At 37.0% G+C, this 21,586-nt stretch overlaps 4 protein-coding genes across 19 annotated transcripts in view; 1 reads left to right on the top strand and 3 right to left on the bottom strand.

Moving 5' to 3' along the window:
• Positions 1-241: 241 nt before the first annotated feature.
• Positions 242-5,462, bottom strand: LOC109094533 (serine/threonine-protein kinase PLK2-like). Its single transcript, XM_019108236.2, has 14 exons — positions 5,260-5,462; positions 4,909-5,016; positions 4,699-4,815; positions 4,480-4,609; positions 4,208-4,391; positions 3,492-3,690; positions 3,251-3,398; positions 3,080-3,174; positions 2,830-2,959; positions 2,653-2,733; positions 2,376-2,535; positions 1,708-1,837; positions 1,444-1,554; positions 242-883 (listed from the first exon to the last, which is right to left on the bottom strand). Exons 1-14 carry the CDS (start codon positions 5,449-5,451, stop codon positions 692-694), a joined length of 1,977 nt encoding a protein of 658 aa, XP_018963781.1. The 5' UTR covers positions 5,452-5,462; the 3' UTR covers positions 242-691.
• On the bottom strand, positions 5,372-9,751 carry si:dkey-190g11.3 (uncharacterized protein LOC567059 homolog). Of its 6 annotated transcripts, none has more exons than XR_006155410.1 (7): positions 9,627-9,751; positions 9,015-9,194; positions 8,724-8,808; positions 7,809-7,949; positions 7,301-7,351; positions 6,813-7,039; positions 5,372-6,148 (listed from the first exon to the last, which is right to left on the bottom strand). XR_006155410.1 is itself a non-coding variant. In XM_042729605.1 (7 exons), exons 1-7 carry the CDS (start codon positions 9,701-9,703, stop codon positions 6,099-6,101), a joined length of 687 nt encoding a protein of 228 aa, XP_042585539.1. In that variant the 5' UTR covers positions 9,704-9,751; the 3' UTR covers positions 5,372-6,098. The 6 variants fall into 6 exon arrangements, 5 of the variants coding, with proteins under 5 accessions (XP_042585539.1, XP_018963782.1, XP_042585537.1 ...); XM_042729605.1 differs by having other exon boundaries at positions 6,937-7,039; XM_019108237.2 differs by having other exon boundaries at positions 5,372-7,039; positions 8,724-8,828.
• An 860-nt stretch (positions 9,752-10,611) lies between these two features.
• rab3c (RAB3C, member RAS oncogene family) lies at positions 10,612-15,370 on the top strand. The gene is made up of 5 exons (XM_042729601.1): positions 10,612-10,795; positions 11,811-12,032; positions 12,548-12,666; positions 13,982-14,106; positions 14,680-15,370. The coding sequence occupies exons 1-5, from the start codon at positions 10,778-10,780 to the stop codon at positions 14,868-14,870; spliced, it is 675 nt and encodes a 224-aa protein (XP_042585535.1). The 5' UTR covers positions 10,612-10,777; the 3' UTR covers positions 14,871-15,370.
• A 510-nt stretch (positions 15,371-15,880) lies between these two features.
• Positions 15,881-21,586, bottom strand: part of LOC109094537 (cAMP-specific 3',5'-cyclic phosphodiesterase 4D-like) — a 119,691-nt gene continuing 113,985 nt past the window's right edge. For all 11 annotated transcript variants that reach the window (XM_042729597.1, XM_042729599.1, XM_042729600.1 and 8 more), the window contains 4 exons: positions 20,358-20,512; positions 20,073-20,195; positions 19,311-19,493; positions 15,881-18,972 (listed from right to left, as the gene is read on the bottom strand). In XM_042729597.1, coding sequence (XP_042585531.1) covers positions 18,484-18,972; positions 19,311-19,493; positions 20,073-20,195; positions 20,358-20,512 — 950 coding nt within the window. In that variant the 3' untranslated portion in view covers positions 15,881-18,483. The remainder of the gene's footprint in view (positions 18,973-19,310; positions 19,494-20,072; positions 20,196-20,357; positions 20,513-21,586) is intronic.

The following is a 21,586-nucleotide window of genomic DNA, read 5'->3' as shown; positions in this document are numbered from 1 at the left end:
TGATTTTAGTTGTGTAGTAAAGTGCATTTGTTCAAGTGTTGGATGTCTACATGTGCAACTCAACTTGACCACACCCACTTCAGTCCCAACCCTCCCATCCTAAATCTAATATGATAATCACATATGGTAATGCATATATATTGATGCGTGTGTATACACCCACACCCACATATATATTCAGTATATTTAGAAAAAAGACAATACTATACATAGTATGAAAGAAATATTCACTGGTCAAATGTTGTTAGAATTTTTGGATTTTATTCATTAAATAAATAAATAAATAAGGAATTATGTACACAATAAATATTTGGTAAGGACAGAGGAAAAAAAACAAGAAACAAAAAATAATTATGTTTGCAGATTAGGACATGCATGTGTGATCCATCAACATATTACCACACATACACACAAGAAGTCTGTTTCTTGTCAAACGATGCCTGGTCCCAGCCCAGATTTTCTTTCCTCTCTATAATGTTTTTGATCACATCATTCCTCTTCACTCCAGTCTCTGAATTTCAGCATTTGTAAATGTACAGAGTCTGTCTTGGTTATCAACCTTTCCATAACTCCATCTGGTTCACATCCAGTGGACATCCTGCTCAACAAGCCCTCCTCTGTGCCCTTGCACCGAAAGAAATCATCAGATCTTGCTGAGTCAGTGGCCAACTGCTCTCCTCATCTGTCAGTCTCAGTTGCATCTCTGCAGCAGCATGTTCAAGGCATACTCCAGACGACTCCGCAGGTCCGCAGTGCAGCCCGCGCTGAGCAACGTGCTCAGTTGGAAGGTGGTGGAGGTTCGCTCTTCATTGATGTACGTCAGCAGATATTCGTCCTGCTGTGTGCACAGGATGAGCTTGGTGTGGTCGTGGTAGAAATTCACCTGTTGGAAAACGAAGAAAAAGGTTTTGTTATTCTGGAACAGACGTGAAACACTCTCCGAGGATGCAGGATGTTATTACAGCAGGGTTTGTGACCTTCTTCTTCCCACAGTGCTATAGTATACACAGCTTTTTATCTGAACAAAGACAGACCTGACTGATAACTACCCAGGGGTCTGATGGGCGTAGAGAGCACTAGACAGTAGCTTTTTACATGAGGAATAAAGTTCTACCAACTGCTGCATTAAAGGAACAATTCTCACAAAAATGAAAATTCTGTCATTTCTGTCTTTCATAGACCAAAAAACAGATGTCTTTTCCATACAATGAAAGTGAATGGTTACCACTGGGTCAGTCATGCTCCAACAATGACATAAAAGTGAAATGTTATGAGGCTTTTTGTCCCTTTTCACAAGTCCCTTTCATTTTATGGAAATTACCAACTTAAACATCTATCTTAACATCTCAATTTATACTTCAGAGATGACAGTAAGTTAAACGTGTTCTGAGATGACAGAATGTACAGCTTTAAGAGCTGCTTCGTAATGAATAAAGATTTTACCTGGAATGTGCCATCGTTGAAAAGCATCAATAAAGCTCTGTCTGATTTCAGCCATTGCAGAAGATATATTCTGGTCTTCTGGGTATCTTGTTCACTTATCATATCCCCTCCCTGCATGAAAAACAAGGATAAACAATTTATTAACACAACAACGTCTTGTACAACCTGAAGTCTAGACCAGAATATTAAGTCTTTGACTTCTAGACCTGTAACAATTTTAATACTGAATACAAACATAAGGGTTGAAACTAAGAGCACACTCACATCCATCAAATTCTCCTCCATGTAGTGGGCAAAGTACTTGAGGATGGTGACCTGGGCCACAGCATACTCGGGAACCTCAATAACAGAGAAAACAGACCTCTGGCTGAGGGCAGCATACTGATGAACAGTCCTATAAAAAACAAAGACAACATCAATTTATCAGTGCTCATGGTTTGTTTCTGCAGCCTTACATATATATGAGGTCTATGACTAATGCTTGCTCTTTTATAATATTTCATGTGCAATGCCATTTGTCATTCATCTGACATTTCTAGGATATTGGTGCAGTTTTTCTTTCTTTCTGAAGATCATCTAGAAGCTATGCTAGAAAACTAGGGATGGGAACCGTAAGGAATAATATTGGGTTTATTGATTATTGAATACAATTCAAAAACAGGTCAGATTTTCTAAAATGTCTCTTATTCTTATCAAGGCTGCATTTATTTGATCAAAAATTCAGTAAAAAAACATACAATATTGGAATTGAATACCGATAATAATTTCATAATTAGGAACTGCTTAGTAATTATGTGTTGTGTAATGTTTGCCTACTTCAAAAATGAATTAGATTGGAATTACATATAAACATTTGTTTGGGGTTAAACTTTTGATTAATTTTTGAAAAAGAGCAGAACTGCATTAGCAAACAGTCAACTTGAAGCACCTACTTCTTGTCAGAGAGGAGACTCATGTGCGTTCCGTTGTTGAAAAGGACGCCCACTGTATTGTCAGACAGCTGATAGCCAAAGCCATATTTGTTGGAGTAGTCAACCCACTTAGTCACCCACTTCAAGCTATTACAACCATTTCCTCTGGGAAGGCTGTCCGCTGTGGGAAAAAGGGCACTGTTAAATGCAAAGATCGTATATTTTCTTTACTCTATAGAATGGATTCGGTATAGAAAACCCTGGGTGTGAAGTGTGAAGTGTAATGGGACTTATTCACCTTTAGGCATGTGTTCAAGACAGCCTCTCAGAACACTAATAACAGCCTCTGCCACAGTGCCAGTGGTGCTGTCTTCAAGACCTACGGAGAAACAGCGGGATACATTGCATCAGTTTGTGAAACTAATGAGCTGGAGTCAGACCGAACAGGTGAAACACACGTATAACACACACTTACATTCACTGCTGCTGCTGCAGCTGCCCAAGCTGCCTCTTACAATCAAGTGAATGGTATCTCTTGTCTGCGGCCTTCCGGCAGTTGCCTGGGTAACAGGCTTTCTTGTAGGTGCTGACGGATTTCCTCCTTCCTAAAGAGGAAAAATCGCAGCATATGTGTCATGAGTGACCTAACACTTAACTTTCATTAATATCTCAGAGTTGCCGATGAATTCCTTATTATAGCCTACTATAAAGGGAACAATGCTCACCTCAGATGAGTTTGTAGTAATCTGATTACTGATGGCAGTCTTTCTGAAATCTTGACGGAGCTTGAATATCTCTTCCTCTTCTTTGGCTAGGCGATCTGTCGGAAGAAAAACAGTTATTCATGGGGTCATCTGAAATGAGTAGTGCACTAGTCAACTGAAGCGAGAACTTACTTATATTTTCATAGTACTTGGCTTTGTCCTTCTTGCCACCGAAGAGAGCAGCAGCTGCCTTTTTGAAGAAGCTCTTGGCTGGACTGGAAATGTGGAAGTCTGGGGCAGAATGGCAGCAGCTGACAGGCAGAGTTTCTGGCATGAAGCCCTGTGGCGAAAATCACAACACAAACATTGAAGAAAAAGTCCAACTGCTTGGCTGGATATACTGAATCTACTGCGGTGCAACAAATAAACTTACCTGGGTGAAAAATTCATGCCGAATGATGTCATCCAGGTGCGGGCGGTCCACAGGGTTCTGTGCGAGCATGCCGGAAATGAGCTGTTTGGCGGGGAGAGAGAGCGAGGTCGGGATGGTATAACGGGCCTCTCGGATACAGCGGTATGTCTCCTTCAGGTTAGTGGTCTCGAATGGAGGTTTACCCAGAAGCATAGTGTACCTGAAGAGAAAGAAGTCCCGTTTTAATATAATGAACACCAACCAAAACAAAAAAATAAAAAGACAAAACAACAGTTCTTTGTCCATTTTTTAGGAATGTTCAGGCTATCCGTTTTAATATAATGAACATGAATGTAGACTGGTAGCTTGACAGACAGCATTACATCCATTATTTTGACAAGAGCAACCAGCACATTCTTCAAAAACTAACCACATTTTGTTTGTGGTTATTGGATGAAAGAAGGTCATTTAGGTTAGAAATGACATGAGGATGAGTAAATGATCCCAAAATAGGTCATCATCATGGTGACAAACTGTAAACCACATGCTGCTAATGTCATTCAAGCATAAAGGCTGAAGCATAATCACCAATTACAATGTCATACACAACTAGAATGGAAAAGTAGACATTCATTGATAGAGCGAGAATGAATCGGCAATCATTGCCTATTCACACCGAGCAATTTATGAATATAGCGTATAGAGGAAACCCTCAAATCTGAGGGTGACAAACTTACATGACGCAGCCCAAAGCCCACACGTCAGACTCCCAGCCGTGCCCCTGTTTGTTCAGCACTTCCGGGGACAGGTAGTTGGGTGTACCGCAGATCGTTTTGCGTCTGTTGCTGACTGGCTCCAGTTTGGCAGCCAGCCCAAAATCTCCCACTTTCAACTCCATTGAGTCATTCACAAACAGGTTGCCTTTGAATGGTAAAACAGAAGATTTTTAACTACTTATAAACTGATGAAATGTTAATAACATAAAACATGTACAGTGATGCATACATACCTAGTTTCAAATCACGATGCAGGATCTCTAAATCGTGAAGGTATTTTAAAGCGGACACTGTCTGTTTCAAGTAATACCTCACTTCAGGTTCTGTTAGGACTTTACGTGCCTTCAATATATGAGCCAGTGACTAAAAAAGATTACCAGGAGTCAGTCAGGGGGCACACAGTCATTTGCATTACATATTACACATTAATACATTTAGACTTTTAAACTTACTCTTCTACTGCAGTACTCCAACAGAATATAGATGTTGTCTTTATCTTCAAAGTGGTGGTAGAAATGCACTATGTGTTTATGACTGAGAGCTCTGTGCAGGTCAATCTCTCGGTTTATCTGGAACAACAGAATACAGAACATAAGTGTGAGGTTTTGATCAATCGATTGTGCAGTGCAATTTATATAGCCTATGCCATGTGTCTGTCCTACCTTCTCTCTCTGGTGCGTTTTTGACACTCGCGAATGCGGGATGATTTTGGCTGCATAGACTTTACTTGAAGACAGGTCGGTCATTTCATAGCACTTTGCAAAGCCTCCCTATGACATAGAGAAAGTATTAGATACGTATAATGTTAACCAACATAAAGAGATTTTCGAGAAGCAATGTAATCATAACCAGTGCATGCACAGATAGACACATTAAACAAAAGTAATGCAATCATGCACAATGAATAGCAATACTGTTTCAAATAGAATAATAATTTTCACATCAAATAATAAAATACTTTTGAATAATTAAAATATTTTAAACAATATCAGCATTAATATTGAGTCCATTACCTTTCCTAGAACTTTTCCCCGGCAGTAACATTTCCCAGTATTGGGGTCTGTAATAATTCTGGAATACTCTGTGCCGGTCCGACTGTTATCCTCTGGCTTTTTCCATCCTTGCTCACTTATTTTATTGAGCTCACACATCTTTTCGTTGTGTGTCGTTATAGTTGGGTAAGAGGTATTCCTCAGTGTCTCCATGGCTCTGTGTGTGTGTGCTGTCACAATGCTGCTGGACCGGCGTGTCTCCTCGCTTTTATACAGCAGCGCCGCGCGCCTCTGCTCTAGACGAACTGCGTCACGAGAGGGGAAGACCCTATATGGCGTGTGAGATCTGGCGTAGGCTATAGCTCTGCTCTGTCATCTGTGAACTACCTCACAGTATCCATTATTAAACATCCTAGCCACTTCACAGACACCTACTAGGCAAAGATTATCGCATAAAATAAGATCCATCTGAGCAATGATCCATATCCACACGGCAATCTCTCGTATAGTGATGAATAAACATCTTGTATGTCGGTCAAAGGCAGGCTAATATATCTACAACATTTGAGAAATAAGCGAGATATTGCCAGTTTACTGATGTTGCCAATTTATCGTGGTTCAATGGGCTAAATGAACGATGGCAAAGACATTTGTACGTTTGAAACCGTCTGATTCATAGAAGAGTGTAAAGAGCATCACCATGTGGCCAAAGTTACACACAACATCTTGCATGTTCCATTTTAAAGCATTAGTATAAGGTTTTGAAATATATTAACTACTAAACATGCTAGATGAACTATTACCTAAAATAAAATTCAAATAGCATAGCTTAAAACATTCAAAATATCTGTATTCCCCCTTTAAATGGGTATTGTGGGCTGTCCAACATCAGGTCCTGAGCTTCTCGACTCTGTAATAATTAAAATCATACAAGAATGTTATAATTCTGATGTTAATTTTCATTAAGATCAAAGCAGCTTTAAGTACTATTATTTATTTTTACTTATCAAAACATATTAAGCTGCATATTTTGCGTGCAAACCTTTTACATAAAAGTGTAATATCATTTAAAAATGTCAAATGCGACACCAAAGTAATAATGAGAGCATATGCAAAACAAGAAAACAAGAAAAATGGCATTCTTTTTCCTTAATATGTATAAACAATTTGTTTTGACTGCATTCATTAAACTCAATCATTCAACCCTGTTACCCACACATTAAAAAAATACTGTATATAGTACAATAAAATGAAATTAATTTTCTGGGAAGTATTATGCAAGTCTGACCCACATGTAATAGAGAGCCATGTTATCTTCAGAATTTTTTTGGATTTTGCTATTCTAGGAGATATTAAAAGACAAAGGTCATATGAGCAATTTGTTGGCAGCAGAGTAATTTTGGCTCTTAATTTCACAGTTTAGTTTAGAATTTCACAACACAGACAAATAACATGTCATCAAACCTACCTGCAGTAACAGAAAATGAGAAAAAAAATGCAGTCCTTAAAATAAAAATAAGTAATTATTCTATGCTTTATCATGCGTGCATATGTCTTCTAAAAGTGACTGGTACCTTTCAGGCAGTGTTAAAATGCAAAACAGAAAGCTTTCTGACACAAGGGAAGATGCTTTTTCATCTCATGGTAGCTTGTGTATAGCATTCATATCATATGCCCAAATCTGGTCTAGTCCTTCACCCTCAGTGGCTGTGGGAGTCCAGTCAGGAAATGGGAAGCGACAGGCAATCACACGAGCCTCATCTGGTAACTCCTTCTCCAGTTTCCTACCCAACACCTCCATCTGTAGACCACAAAGCACATTGTATTGACATACAGGTATTTTCTGCACTTGTGTTTTGCATTAAGAAGCATGACTTCTTGTACAACACAGTTTAAAATGACGTAAATTCTCCAGAGTAGCCTAGCCTAATATATTCTTCAGAGTAAATCATAGCACTATTAAGAATATATCTAGATGATGTAATTTGTTGCACTGATTTCTAAATAGACTATTTTAATACTCAGCTCAGTATAAATGGAAAGGACATCTGTGCATACTTACCACTCCGGGTGCCAAGAAAACAGTCACATTGTTATATTTGGACAAATCGGTCTGTGGAAGCAAGTGATAAATCTGAATCATCAACAATTGGACATGTGAAATTAAATCAGAAATAAAATATGCACATGGTATATGTGTATTTTGTCAATAGGTGTTTTTCCACACAGTTGTAGAACTAGTACAGGTGTTATGCTGAAACTGTTGATATAGGTACAATAAATTGACGAAAGATAAATAAAAACAACAGATATTAAGGCAATTGTTTGTGTGAAATCCAACCTGGTACTTGTGCACATTGCTTTAATGCCCCTTTAATGTTTGTTTTAGTATCCCTGCATGCCAACATTTACCTAACCAATGGAATTAGTTGGGGACGGAGCTATTTATTTTACTGGCCAATGGAAGAGAAGCTGAAAATCTGTCTGAAAACCATTATTTTTATCATTCCAATGAGTGCTGCCTGCGGCTCAGGAACTACACACTTCACCTATAACATCCTTCACCTTACCTTCCAAAAGTCCTGGTTTATAAAAGTCGCAGTGCTGGATGGTATTCCTTTCCACTTTGCTTTGACTCTGGCATATCCAGCTAGGATAGAATTAATTTCAAAGCCAGTGCACTGGAAACCCTCTACAGTGGCAGCAAATACCTACAAAATACATAAAGCCAAACTTACACTTTGAGAACCAGGCTCTGTGATATTTATGTCAGTTATAACTGGACATAAAGCAGATTGCCTGTGGCTCATACTGTTTGCTTTCCATGTTTAAAAGAAACCAAGAAGAATATTTTTAACTGTAAGACCAATGATTCTTGCTATTATATATGTGTACAGGGGGAAAAGATTTTTCCATCCAAATTTTAGTTAATGAGCTCTATTTTTGAACACAAAAGAGGCAGCCCCAGGTAGTCTGCCCAGTGGCCATTATCTTGGTGAGAAATTACTGTATAAATAACCCACAGATTAGTCATTCCATTTTAGAAAGCCAAGCCTCAAGAGCTTAAAAATGAGCAACATCTAACAGCGAAGTCATGCAAAATTATAAATAGATTGTTTTCCAATATTTTTTGTTTTACATTTCCCATTTATTATCTCCCACCCAGCTGCTAAGCATCTCACCATGTATTGTGGTGAGAAAGTAGTCATCTGCAGAAAGCCATCAGAAGCATCTGAAACAGAAAGTGCTTAGAAGCACAAAACTTAATCCGTAAATCTGTTATATCACTTAGAGATTTCCGTGGTTGAAAAATGTTAAATAGTATATACATTATTAGGATTTTTGTTAAATGTCCATGTTAGGTTTAGGATTAAAATATATGCATTGGTATTATGCAGAATGATGGGTAGTAAGCACAGTATTTGGAAATACATGTCATACAATCAGTTCATTATCATTTAACATTGTCAATGTTAAAGACTCACCAGTCTCCCATCACCAGATCCCAGATCTGCCAGACACCCTGCTCTCCCATGCAGGAGTTTCATTACATTCTGGGTCTGTGTTCTACTGGAGGGCAAATAAGGCACCTGGGCAATATTAATTTCACTTACATCAGTGATTAATTGATTGGTTGATTTTCTCTCTGTAGGACTATAAATCTAAACATGGTAAAGTGCAAATTGTTGCCATCTAAAGGGATCACCAACGCATTGAATAAATAGCTGAGCAAAGCTATAAATAGCTGCCAATACATCGTATATGACTTCTAGTACCTTGAGACATACGGGTACTTTCCGAAAACCAGGAAGTGCAAATAATGACCAGAGGCCATAAACACCCACAAGCAAAGCCCCAGATGCTGCTGTGAAAAGTGGCTTTTCCTGAGTATGATTGGAGAGCTTGCAACTTTTATGCTGAAGGATGACCTCCACTGAATCCTCCATAATGGAACACTAGAGGGAAAAAGCAAACAGTGTAATGTACATGACTCATGTGGAAAAATAAATCTGATTAATGCTGACATGCACGTCATAAGTCACATTTTATATGAAATGTCTTACATGCAGGTCATAGCTCAAGAAGTACAAAGTACGTTGTAGAGTACTTCAGCCACTAGAGAGCGCTACCAATACACAGTGGAAACAACGTTTGTTTACCAGAAGATATTATTATATAGCACAGTAATGAACAGAGTATGTAGGCGTTAGTAATAGACTGTTTTACCACCTGAACGCGTATATCAGAGATTCAATTTACTTTAAAAGCCTTGTCCACAAAAGCGCGAATGCGTTTATTCAAGTTTAAAGGAAAAACAACCAACCCCTGCACAACCGACCAGCAACACATTAAACGACAAGACAGTAGACAACTAAAAATCGGTTTACCTTTTGCATGCAGTGCATTTACTGTGTCTTTTTAGTACGAGGAATACGTGACATTTCTGTAAACAACACATGCGCATGCGAGAGTGGGATGGGCAATAGTTCTACTATGGCGAAGGCATAGCTCATTAATATTAATTACATCACGCTGACATCCTTTGGCGAGGTATGATCTTATGAATATTCAGTATTATTATTATTATTATTATTATTTTGCAACCGCCCCTACAGCGTTAGCTCAGCTCATGAATATTAAAAAGTCCGTTATAATAGTAGTAGGTGCGTTTTTTTGGAGCCCTGCATAGTTTAGATTCAACCCTAATTAAACACACCTGATCCAGCTAATCAATTCAAACATACATATTATAAATCTACACCATGTTCCAGTTGAAGCAGGGTTGGAACAAAACTCTGCAGGGCTCCGGCCCTCCAGAAACTGAGTTTGACACCCCTGAGTTAAAGCAACAATTTATTTATGTATTTATTCATTTTTCCTTTATTTAGCCAGGAGAATCCCATTGAGACTTCACAGTCTCTTCTTCCAGGGAGAACTGGTCAAGACAGCAGCACACTGCAAAACAAAATACTCATACAAAACAATTGATGAAAGAATCAAGAAACAAACACTCAAAGATTAAATTACAATAACGGAAATTATTAAAGGGTATTATTATATTATCAAAATGAAATTTAATATTTCACAATATGTTCTTCATAAGTTTCCTATGTAAGTAATGTTTTTGTTTATTTTCCCCCATTTTGTTCAGTCGTTTTTGTTCATTCACATTTGTTCATTCTTGTCTATTGTTTGTAATATTTATCATATGTATTTATATATAATGTACACACAATCTTTTAATTATTTTATGAAATCCACAAATGTATGAAGTCGTTAATGTTTTGATATATGATCTGTGTGAGAGAGGAGCACGTCTGCCCCCTGCTGTCTGCCGAGCGCACTCACACTCTGGCCGGATGTGGGGTGAATGGGTGGAGAGCGCGAGTGTCTGCTGACGTCCATTGCGAGCATCACTGCATCCAACATTTATCCCAACAGCCGACTCCGCCTCTACAAAAACGGGAAAAAAATATAATTTATTAGGATTAAATAAGAATCAAGCTCTTGTAAAAGCTATTGTATTCTTTTTAAAACAATGGAGTTATACGGAAAGGTAAGTGAGAAATGGCGTTTTATATATATATATAATGTTGTTTGGTCGTAATGGAGCCACGCAAAAAGAAAAATAAATGGCTAAAAACATAAAACTGTAAAAACATAAGTGCCGTTTAAAGAGATTTGACCGCGTGCATAATACTGACCGGTTATGAAAGGTTTATGAAATTTATGAAAAGCAACATTAGTGTCGACAAAAGCAATCAGCCGTAAAAGCTAATTTATTCATAGGAGCTGCTATTTCAAACATTCTTGGTTACTATTTATATGTAGGGATATTGTGAATACGCATGTTGATTATAGCTCTCACCAACAGCTCAAATGTCTCATTATCTATGGCCCACTTCATATATAGTTTTTATCTATTATAAGCATTAGGTGTTTGAAGACTATTAGCGTTTAATATCCAGAAAAGAGACAGACGCTCAGCCCGGAACGACAAACAGGGTGCGTCTCAAAACCTACTGAGCTGCCTACCTAGACAACATTTCTGGTGTATCATGGGCACCTTCCGCGTCCGCACGCGCCTCTTAAACAATTTAATCGCAATTTTCCCAGCTAAATGTGAGCACATAAATTTTCTAAAACATGATGTTATGATTTTTTAGGTCACAATTTTAGAGTAAAAAATAGTCACGATTTGTTTATTTGTGTGTGCATGTGTGTGTGTGTGTGTGTGTATAACTTATATAACAGAACTTGTGCAAAATACATTAACTTACAAATTACATTTAGTTACAAATGTTAAAGATGGGGTTAATGGGTTATAAATGCTGTAGGACACTCACTAGGCTTTAAGATACAGTCATGGACAGCTCCTGGTGCTGACTTTCACAGACTTACATACAAAGCCTGCTTAAAAGTCTTTAATGAAATCCAGAAGGCCTCTCTCTCTCACACACTCTCACTCTCACTTCTATAATTACATTTCTACCATATTAATAGTTTACACAATATTGTTAGGCTGTGAACCTTTGATCTATTCATTACACTGTGTCTTTGTGTTCTCACAGATGGCTGCTACGCAAGACAACAAACAAAATGAGAACTCTGATCAAAACTTTGATTGCATGTTCAAGCTGTTGATCATTGGGAACAGCAGCGTTGGAAAAACATCCTTCCTCTTCCGCTATGCTGATGATACTTTCACATCTGCCTTTGTCAGTACGGTGGGCATCGACTTTAAGGTCAAAACTGTCTATAAGAACGACAAAAGGATCAAGCTTCAGATCTGGGTAATTACTGTCACATCGACTGCGAAAAACCACACAGACTTTAAATCTTCTTTAACTCAGCATCAATAATGTTTCATGGTTGGTAAAGCTTTGAAGGGTTGGATAATCAAATATGGTGCAATGTAAATATCACATGGGCTGATATTAACACTGGCTTATGGAAACAGAACATACGCCATTGTCACCTTATCTAGGCCTTTAAGTCAGCATCAGCAAAACTGATTTGTTAATCAGATCGTGGCACACTTCTATTTTAGTCTTTCAGTGAAAGCGCTGCTACTTTTAGAGGTGACAAACCACCGTCTCGACTCGTTTCTCAGACTCGAGCGCTCATTCATTTCACACATTTGTTGTATTGACTGTCTGTCCCAGACTAAATGAAACAAATAGTTCACCGCAAAATGAAAACTGCCTAAAAATATACTCATTGTCAGTTTATTTTTATTTTGTATTTTTTGGTGAAGTATTTTTAACTCAATCTTACATATAATAATGCTGGTCTTGTTATTTTTTAGGACACAGCTGGGCAGGAAAGGTACAGGACTATCACCACTGCCTACTACAGAGGGGCCATGGGCTTCATCCTAATGTATGACATTACTAACGAGGAGTCTTTTGCTGCTGTGCAGGACTGGTAAGTGGATTTAAAGCTTACATCGTGCATTATGACAGCCAGAGCTTCTGCTTTCAAAAGAAGTATTCATGAGCTTTTCACTGTGTGGGTCTGCACAGGTGATCCTGCAGTTTCCGTCTGCCTGAAAACGTGAGACATTCATGCCTGTCGATCCTGCAGTCAAAATCTATAAATGAACGTCAGGAACATATCTTAATGATTTTATAAAGCAGAGCCTAGTTCAAATAGTAAACAGAAAGTATAGGAATATCACATGGGTTTGTGTAAAAACATAACTTGTTTTTTAGCGTCTAAGCCAAAACATGAAAATAAATTTAATTTTACTTAATTTTTAATAGTACAAAATATTTTTCTTAATTTAGCAAAACCAAAATTAAAGGGATAGTTAATGCAAAAATGAAAATTATGTAATCATTTACCCACCCTCATGTCATTCTAAACTTGTATAAGTACTTAAAGGAAGCTATTTTAAAGAACATTGGTAAGATGTTCTATGTATGGACCCACTTTTATTAAAATATCTTCTTTTGTGTTCCACAGGGAAAAAAAAGAAACTCATATTAGCATGGAACGACATGAGGGTGTTTTCATTTTTGAGTGAGCCATACTTTTAAGAAATGATTTTATTAAAGTAACTTTATAAAAGACATTTTTGTAGTTTAGAATGGTTCAGTGCTCAAAATGGTCAACGTTATTTTAAGAAAACAAATATTGTTTACAAGTATCATTTCAATCATTTTAGTTTTATTACAAATTAAATGCAAATTCTGTCATCATTTTACTCATCTTCATGTCATTTCAGGGACTTTCTAGAAAGGAAATGTGCACTGTATTTCAAGTCTTCTGAAGCCATACAATAGACATTGCTGAAAAATATACTTAACTGTTCCTCTAAATTACACATGAGCTTGATTTATCTTGTTAGTTTAGTAAGATGAGTAATACTTTTTGTACAAGAGAAAAGGATTTAAGTCATAATGACCTGCGAAACACAATACTTAGAGTGGTTTTGAAGGAAATTGCATCACTTGAGTACAAATACCCCCAAAATACACTGTAGTAATAAAGTGCAATTGCATTTCTGGATTAGAAAACGCAAGGAACATGCTGCTGTAGAACAGAAAGGGACACAATCTGAAGAAGTGTGTTCGACATGACGTTTCCATTGATTCTGTGTGGCATGATGACATATTCATACAATAAAACTGTCAAAAGTTTTGGTATGAGCCTGGCACATCTTGTGCTGGAGGATGTATCAGTGAAATTTGTACTGATGACAAGCATGTCTGCTCGCTTTTGTCTCGTCTTGTGTCAGGGCGACCCAGATTAAGACATACTCTTGGGACAATGCCCAGGTGATCCTTGCAGGAAACAAATGCGACATGGAGGAGGAGAGGATAATGTCTGTGGACAGCGGGAGACTGCTAGCAGAACAGCTGGGTGAGTAAAAAAGATATATATATTGGATTGGACAATATTGGATGTTTGCTGATCTCTAAAATGCCAATATTTTTAAACACTTTTTAGCCGATATCCAATGCCGATACCGATATGTATATGTATTTATATATGATGTGTATTTTTACATTTGGCTAGTTTTGAGCAAATATATTGTTTGGGGTTAGAAAGATTTTTAAGGACATGAAGACTTTTATTGTAGCTGTTCTTTTGAACTTTCTATTCATCAAATGCATCATGGTTTCCCCAAACACATTAAGAAACACAACTGTTTTCAACATTGATAATAATAATGTTGTCTTGAGCATCAAATTAATGTATTAGAATGATTTCTGAAGAATCATGTGACACTGAAGACTGGATTAATGGTTGCTTGAAAATCAGATTTTCCATCACATGAATAAACTACAAATGTACAAATTTTTAATCATATAATAGAAGTCTTGATGAGCATAAGAGACTTTAATAACGTAAAAATCTTACCGACCCCAAACTTTTGAAAGCTAGTGTGTATTCCCTTTACATATCATACTTACCAATCTCTCTTTCTGAAAGGATTTGAGTTTTTTGAGACAAGTGCAAAGGACAACATCAACGTCAAGCAGACATTTGAACGCTTGGTGGACATCATTTGCGACAAGATGTCAGACACACTTGAGGCCGACCCCGCCGTCACCACAGGAACGCCCACCACCAGACTGACGGACAACCCGACACCCCCGCAGCAGTCTGACTGTAGCTGCTAGTGTTCTCCGTCCAGGCTGTTCGCTTCTGTCTTCTGACACAGAATAATTTACTGAACCTCAAATCTTTGACCTGGCTTTTGGTGTTAATGACATAGCAAACTAGCAAGATTGTGCCAAACACAAGTGTCAAACCTTGTCCTTACTTTATGCCATTATACCAGTATACAGGTCTTTTTTCAGGGGTTGTGAGTGTACCTGTATTCCCTGCACTGCAATATCTCTCCTATTAGTCATTTTAGCAAAAGCAGAAATGAGTTGAACTTTAGATGCTTTGCAATCATTCCCATGTCTCTCAGGGGAATTATAAACTTCTGAAATTTGGTTCTTCAAATTTATAAATTCTACTACTTGTCTAACTTATGTGTAATAGATTGAGAGGATGTTGTACTCACATTTTGCTGGTGAGAAAGTTGGATATGTTTCTGTGTGACCGCGTGTCCGGAAAATGACTGCGAAAGCTAAAGAAGTATGAGAAAAAATAAATGTGGCCTTGAAGTGGTTCTCTTGTCTAGATCCAGTCTTTCACACGGTCCCGTACAGACAGCTGCTATTAAATCTGTATCTTCGTTCTTTTATTTAAAATAAATTAAAATAAAAAAAAAACAGTCTGAACCAGGGTTATTATAGTAAACTAAAACCATAAAAAGTGTTACTTGAAATAAAATAAACGTGAACTGAAATAAAATAAAAAACGTAAACTTAAAATCTTATTTTATTTCAGCTAGCTGCTAAGAAAAGAAAGCATTTGTTATTTTCATTTAGTTTATCTTGACATACTAAAATAACTAAAACTGGAATAAAAACTTTATATAAAGATAAATGATAGAATTAAATATATATATATATTTAATAAACACACATAATCAGGTCAATCATCAAATGTAACTTGAACAGTCAATCTAAAAAAAAAAAAAAGAAGTCATTTAAGAATAAAATAAAACTAAACAAATCATAGATTTGGTTATAGAAGGATTGCAGAGTATTTTCAGAGGAAACAAGAGACAGCATTATAGAGTCAACCCATGCTTTTATTTTGGTGCATATAAAAAAAAAAAACTTTTTATTTGATTTTACCAGTTTTCGTACGTAAATTTTTATTTCTACAGTTCTATCCAATAGACTGTGATAAACAAGGAGTCCAATAAACAACTACACGGTCTTGTGAAACCTCCAGACAAGTTTTGTCATTCAAGTCACATAACAAAAAAATAGTTATCCTTAAATATCATTTGTCAAATTCTGTTTGTGTATTTTTCTCATGATTTAAAAAGAGATGAGAAGGACGCACTGATTTCATCCATTTAGGGTCAATAAGAATCTACAGTATATGTGTCAAAATGAGTCCCAAATTGAGCGCTTGGGCTTTTTGTGAAGGGTCTGGAAATCAAAATGCCCAGTTTTCCCCCAAACAGAAAGATGTTTTCTCTCATATTGCATGAAACGCAATTGTCTTCGAATGTCTCAGTCAGATGAACACAGCATAGACAGAAACAGGATGGAGGTTCTTACAGCTGGTCGCAAACCCAAACCCATGTCACTGGCCTGCTTTTACCCTGTCCGATGAGGTCTGACAACTTTTGTCTATTTTTTGTTTGTTTTATGCTGGGAGCATTTAAACGGGAGGAAAACGACCAACAATTTCCAGCCAGTAGTTTCTTTAGTGCAGCAAGAGGATAAAATCTAAAGAGCTATCTGTAAGGCACATCCCTCAGGCCACGGAACCACTTTCTTTTAAAAAGAAAGAAAAAATGAAAAATAACCACAGTAATGACTATAATTTGGCTTTCCCTTTCTCTACGCAATCTCTCTAGAGACACATATCAATGGGATCATTACATACTAAGAATAACAAACATTCTCTCAGTAAGAGTTCCATAATACAACACCATCACCAAAAGGGATGATATAATCATTTACAACCACATGATAAGAGCAACAATATGTACTGTACATCACAATAAATACATGTATGTAAACAGAGAGAAATTAAAGACAATGTAGAGAATGGAGACAATTAAAAAATATGAACTACTAATAAAAAAGCAAACTTGGCAACTGAATGAGTTTTAAATAAAGTAAAGAAAGCAACGAGAAAGGGGTCATTTCAAAAGGCTTCGATATTATACAGAATTTTGTACATTTGATTAGGTGTATTTACTGCACATCTATAATTAAAATAATATATTAAGGAAAACTGACTCATAAGCCTGCATTGCCGATGCTACAGTTCAATTAAAAAAATGCTTTAATATGCTACAAGCACATCAAAGAGCATTAATAAATAATGCTAGAATGAACATAACAAAACGAAGAGGATGTTTGTACAGTAGGACACTTGACCGAGATGAGTAAAGCAGCAATTAAAATCATTGTGACTGGTATTGTTTGGCAATGTCAAAAATAACCAAAATAAATACTAATTACAAAAAGAAAAAAACTAGATGCACACTTACAATGAGGCTTTGCACTGAAGCTGATTGTCACATGATCATGTGACAACAGAACCCACTAAATTGAGCTTGATCATTTATGACAGCTGTTTTCTGTTTAACCTGCCAGGGACATATGGCACCAAACAGCTGGCAAACATTTCTGAGAAACAGATGAGCAGGACATAATAATAATAATAATAATACTATTATTATTATTATTATTTAATTATAATAATAATTCATATTGTTATTTAGAAAGTGATAACCAGGATTAATTTTACTCCACTGCTAGCAAGACAATGATAGGTGACAAAAACATTTAAGGCTTATTCAAGCTATTATTTCATAACAGATTTATAACAGAGTTCTTGTTCTTGGGGGAATACATAAAAAAAAAAAGTTTAAATATGGTCATAATTATTGAGCAACTTATTGTTTAAAAAATTATATTTTAATTTTTTTTCAGATCTAGATTGAATGCAACAAATAAAGGTATAACAAAAAAAAGTAAGAAAGAAGAAAAAGTAAGAAATTACCACATTTACATATTTACCCCAAATATGGTAATTTAAATGAAAATTAGTATTTTCAGTGTGAAAATTGTGTCTCACGAGTTCTTTTCACTTTGGTACCATGTTCATTCACTTCAAATAATGACTGATCCACAAACACAGCTAAATCCAGATTATTAACACATTCAAGGCATCAGGAAGACGTGAAGTTCAAAGCATGAAGTATTCACTTCTGAAGTGTTTGACTGCTAAAATGCTTCGAATTGCCACTTCCCTTCAGATAAACAGGAAAAAATAGTGTCTCGTTGGTGAAAAACAGCTGCTTTCGAAGGTAAATGTTTCAGAAATACTGTTTCAGTCAAAAAAAAAAAAAGTACCTCACAATCAGGAATACAAGTCGAGCTTTTTAACCTTTCATTTGTTCAGTTTGTCTGTATGAATGACAGGTGGGAGTGGAAAATACATTCCTGAGTGTAAAAATGGTTAAAACTCAAAAAAAAAAAAAAAACATGAGGAATGAAAAATAAAAATCAGGTTAAAGGCGGACATTTAAAAAGCACTTCTGAATGACGTATGCAAAACAGACAATGATAAAAATGAATATCTTAACCATAAATAAGTGTTACTCATCTCTAATATAAAAAAGTTCAGGTGCCGTGTCATACTGTGTTATGTGTTGGCAGTGTCCTCCTCCTCCTCCTCCTCCTCCTCCTCTAAAACACAGGGTTCTGATATTTCCCTTTCCTCCTCCTGCTCATCCTCTTCGTCCTCTTCATCCTCATCCTCCTGTGCGTCCCCCACCTGCTCGTCCAGGGGGATCTCTGTACATTCGGAGTCCTGTGTGCAAAGGGTTTTAGAGTCGCTGCAGCTGTTTTCCTCCTCTTCCTCCTCCTCTTCATCAGGAGGGCTGCCGCTGTCCTTCTCCGTGTCGGATTCTCCGTCCTCCTCCAGAGTCAGTTCAAACTGGAACTTCTCCTGGCCGGCGGTGCGTCGGCCCTCGCTGCTGGTGTCCAGCGCTGGAGAGGGGCTCTGGGGGATGGTGCTCTGGTACCACTCCCTGTTGTCCTCCAGCGTGTCCAAGATGTCCTGGGCGTCTGGGTGCACCAAGTCTGCCCACGTCTCCCACAGTGGGTGCACAATGTAATCGATGAAGCCCACCTAGAAAAAAAAAATTATTTCCTTTGAAAGAAGGTTTGTGTACTGTAGTAAAATATTTATTAGTAGTATACACAATATATTGAGTTATCAGTTTTTATATATTATCTACTTAAGTATTTAAAAGTATTTATAAAATATCTGGCATGTACACCACCATTCAAATGTTTGGGGTCAGTAATTGAATACTTTTATTGAGCCATTGACACAATAAATGGATTAAAAGTGAAGACATTTATACAAAATAGTTCTATTTCAGTTAAATATATATGAAATATATAAGCTTGATTATTTTGTGTTCCATTATTTCATTCATCTTAATCTACACTGAGCTGGCTTACCTGAGACTTCTCAACTGAAGCGTTGTGCTTGTCGCACATGGGGCTGATCTCCATGCCGCGCTCCCGCTCTCGGTCCCCCTGACTGAAGAACTCCTCCATGATGCGGTCCGTCCACTGCCTGTACAACTGCAGCGGCTTGGTGGGGTTACTGAGGTCTGCACAGTGCACCATGTTCTGCAAGACCTGAGACACAGCCAAAAGCAGTCAGTTAGGCATTCAAATGAATCCTTATGCTCATTTACATATTCTGAAAAGTGTATTATCATATTCAAATTTGGGTGCTGAATTCTCAGAGCAGAGGCTGTTGACCTTTAAAAACCCAGGGACCCCCATCCAGACTCCTAAACCACGGAGCTTCATAATTAAGTTGTAGCACTTCTAATCATTTTCACATTGCATCTTCAAATGAAATGTTCGTTACTACATTTTAAGTAAAAACAATTATTAAACAATAAATTAATTAATTTTTTAAATGTAATATAGATTTACATACACACATTTAGTGTATATATATATATATATTAAAAAAACTGTGTTCATATATTTTATGTAAAATATATATATATATATATATATATATATATATATATATATATATATATATATATATATATATAAAATATATATATTAATACAAATATTACTTGGCAATTAACACATTTTGTAAATTAATTACAAAAAAAGAGAAACACTCCTTTAAAAAGCTCAAATCATCATCTTCATTGCCATATCTACAATATGAGTTTTAATAAAAGGACCGACCTGTATCCTGTCAGAGTAGTTATCCAGCAGTAATACCCCAGAACTGGTCACCTTTTTGGTCTCCACCATGGTTTTCAGATCCGCCAACAAATTCATGTGCTTAGACATGTCTGTGGCCAGAACCTGCAAAATAAGATGGAAGATCATCAAGAGAACCTATGTTCACATAAAATAAAGTTTAGTTCCATATTACCAGTATTAGTGCAATTAAGCTGCAAAAACAGTCCAGTGTGATAAATTATAGCTAAACTATAGACCAACGACAAATTTAACATCGTGACTCACAATGTCAATGACCATCTTGCGAAGTGACTGTCTCTGTTTCTTGGTCAGGTTCTGGAAGATGTCACAGTTCTCTTCCTGCAGCAGTTTAAAACCTACAGCCAGATGATGATTCTCCAACACAGACGAATCATTATACATGAGGGCCAGCTCAGAGTCTGAGATGGGAGAGAAAAAAAGAGGAAGCACAATTAATTCTGTACTGTACTAACTCGACAGCTCTTGTATTTGTAATACTTGGGGGACTTTCTATGTATAGCAACCTAAATAATACATTTCAGTTTACTGGAAGGCTACAGTGAGCGCACAAGTTGTATGAACCACTTTCATGGTGCTTTTTTTAGGAGCTTGACCTTTCAGAGCTGCGTAACGTTTCATCAAAATGTCTTGTTTAAAGTTCCACGGCTAAAAACAGCAGCATATAGGTATGGAACAACATGCATCCTCCTCTTGTGTTCAAGTTCCTGCTGAGCTTGTGACAAGCACCACTGGTCCCTCTATTAGTTACTGAGGGGATTTTACCAGCTGTGTGGGTGGGACACGTGAGTTTTGTGATTCACCGACACATGTAGCCCACCTAGCACATGCATCCATAGCATGTGAAAATCACCCGATTGACCACTTGCTGCACGTGATAACAGCTTAAACGTATTGATTCCTCTTTGTGCGGGTCTGCTACTTTGAACAACCGTGATTAAGCTAAAAGTGGTTCTGACAGCTGTGAAAAACATTGCACACATGTAAATTGCAGGAAGCAACGTGATGTTCCTTTACGGATACAACCGGAATAGGGTTTGCTTTTTTGATTTAGTATAGCATGTAGACTTTTCCAAGTCAACCTGAAAATTTACTCAACCATTGAAGAGGTTTTCTTTATTAAAACAGATTTGGAGAAATTCAGAATTACATCACTTGATCACCAGTGGATCCTCTGCAGTGAATGGGTGCCGTCAGAATGAGAGTCCAAACAGCTGATAAAAACATCACAAAAATCCACAAGTAATCCACATGACTCCAGTCCATCAATTAACAATGCAAACTTTTGCTAAAATACGAGTACTCTATCCATAATATTACTGTCCGGTATGAAAAAGTCATATCTGTCTGTATCAGGGGCGAAATATGAACAGATCAAGCAGCGTTCACAAGAAAAAAACAAAAAAAACAGAAGCAACAGTTTAAATTTAAAAGTCTTTGTTTCTTACAATCATGCACATTTTCACTTTACAAGT

Source organism: Cyprinus carpio, chromosome B8 (assembly GCF_018340385.1).
Source record: "Cyprinus carpio isolate SPL01 chromosome B8, ASM1834038v1, whole genome shotgun sequence".
NCBI classification, from domain to species: domain Eukaryota; kingdom Metazoa; phylum Chordata; class Actinopteri; order Cypriniformes; family Cyprinidae; genus Cyprinus; species Cyprinus carpio.
This window is presented reverse-complemented; position numbering and strand designations above follow the sequence as displayed.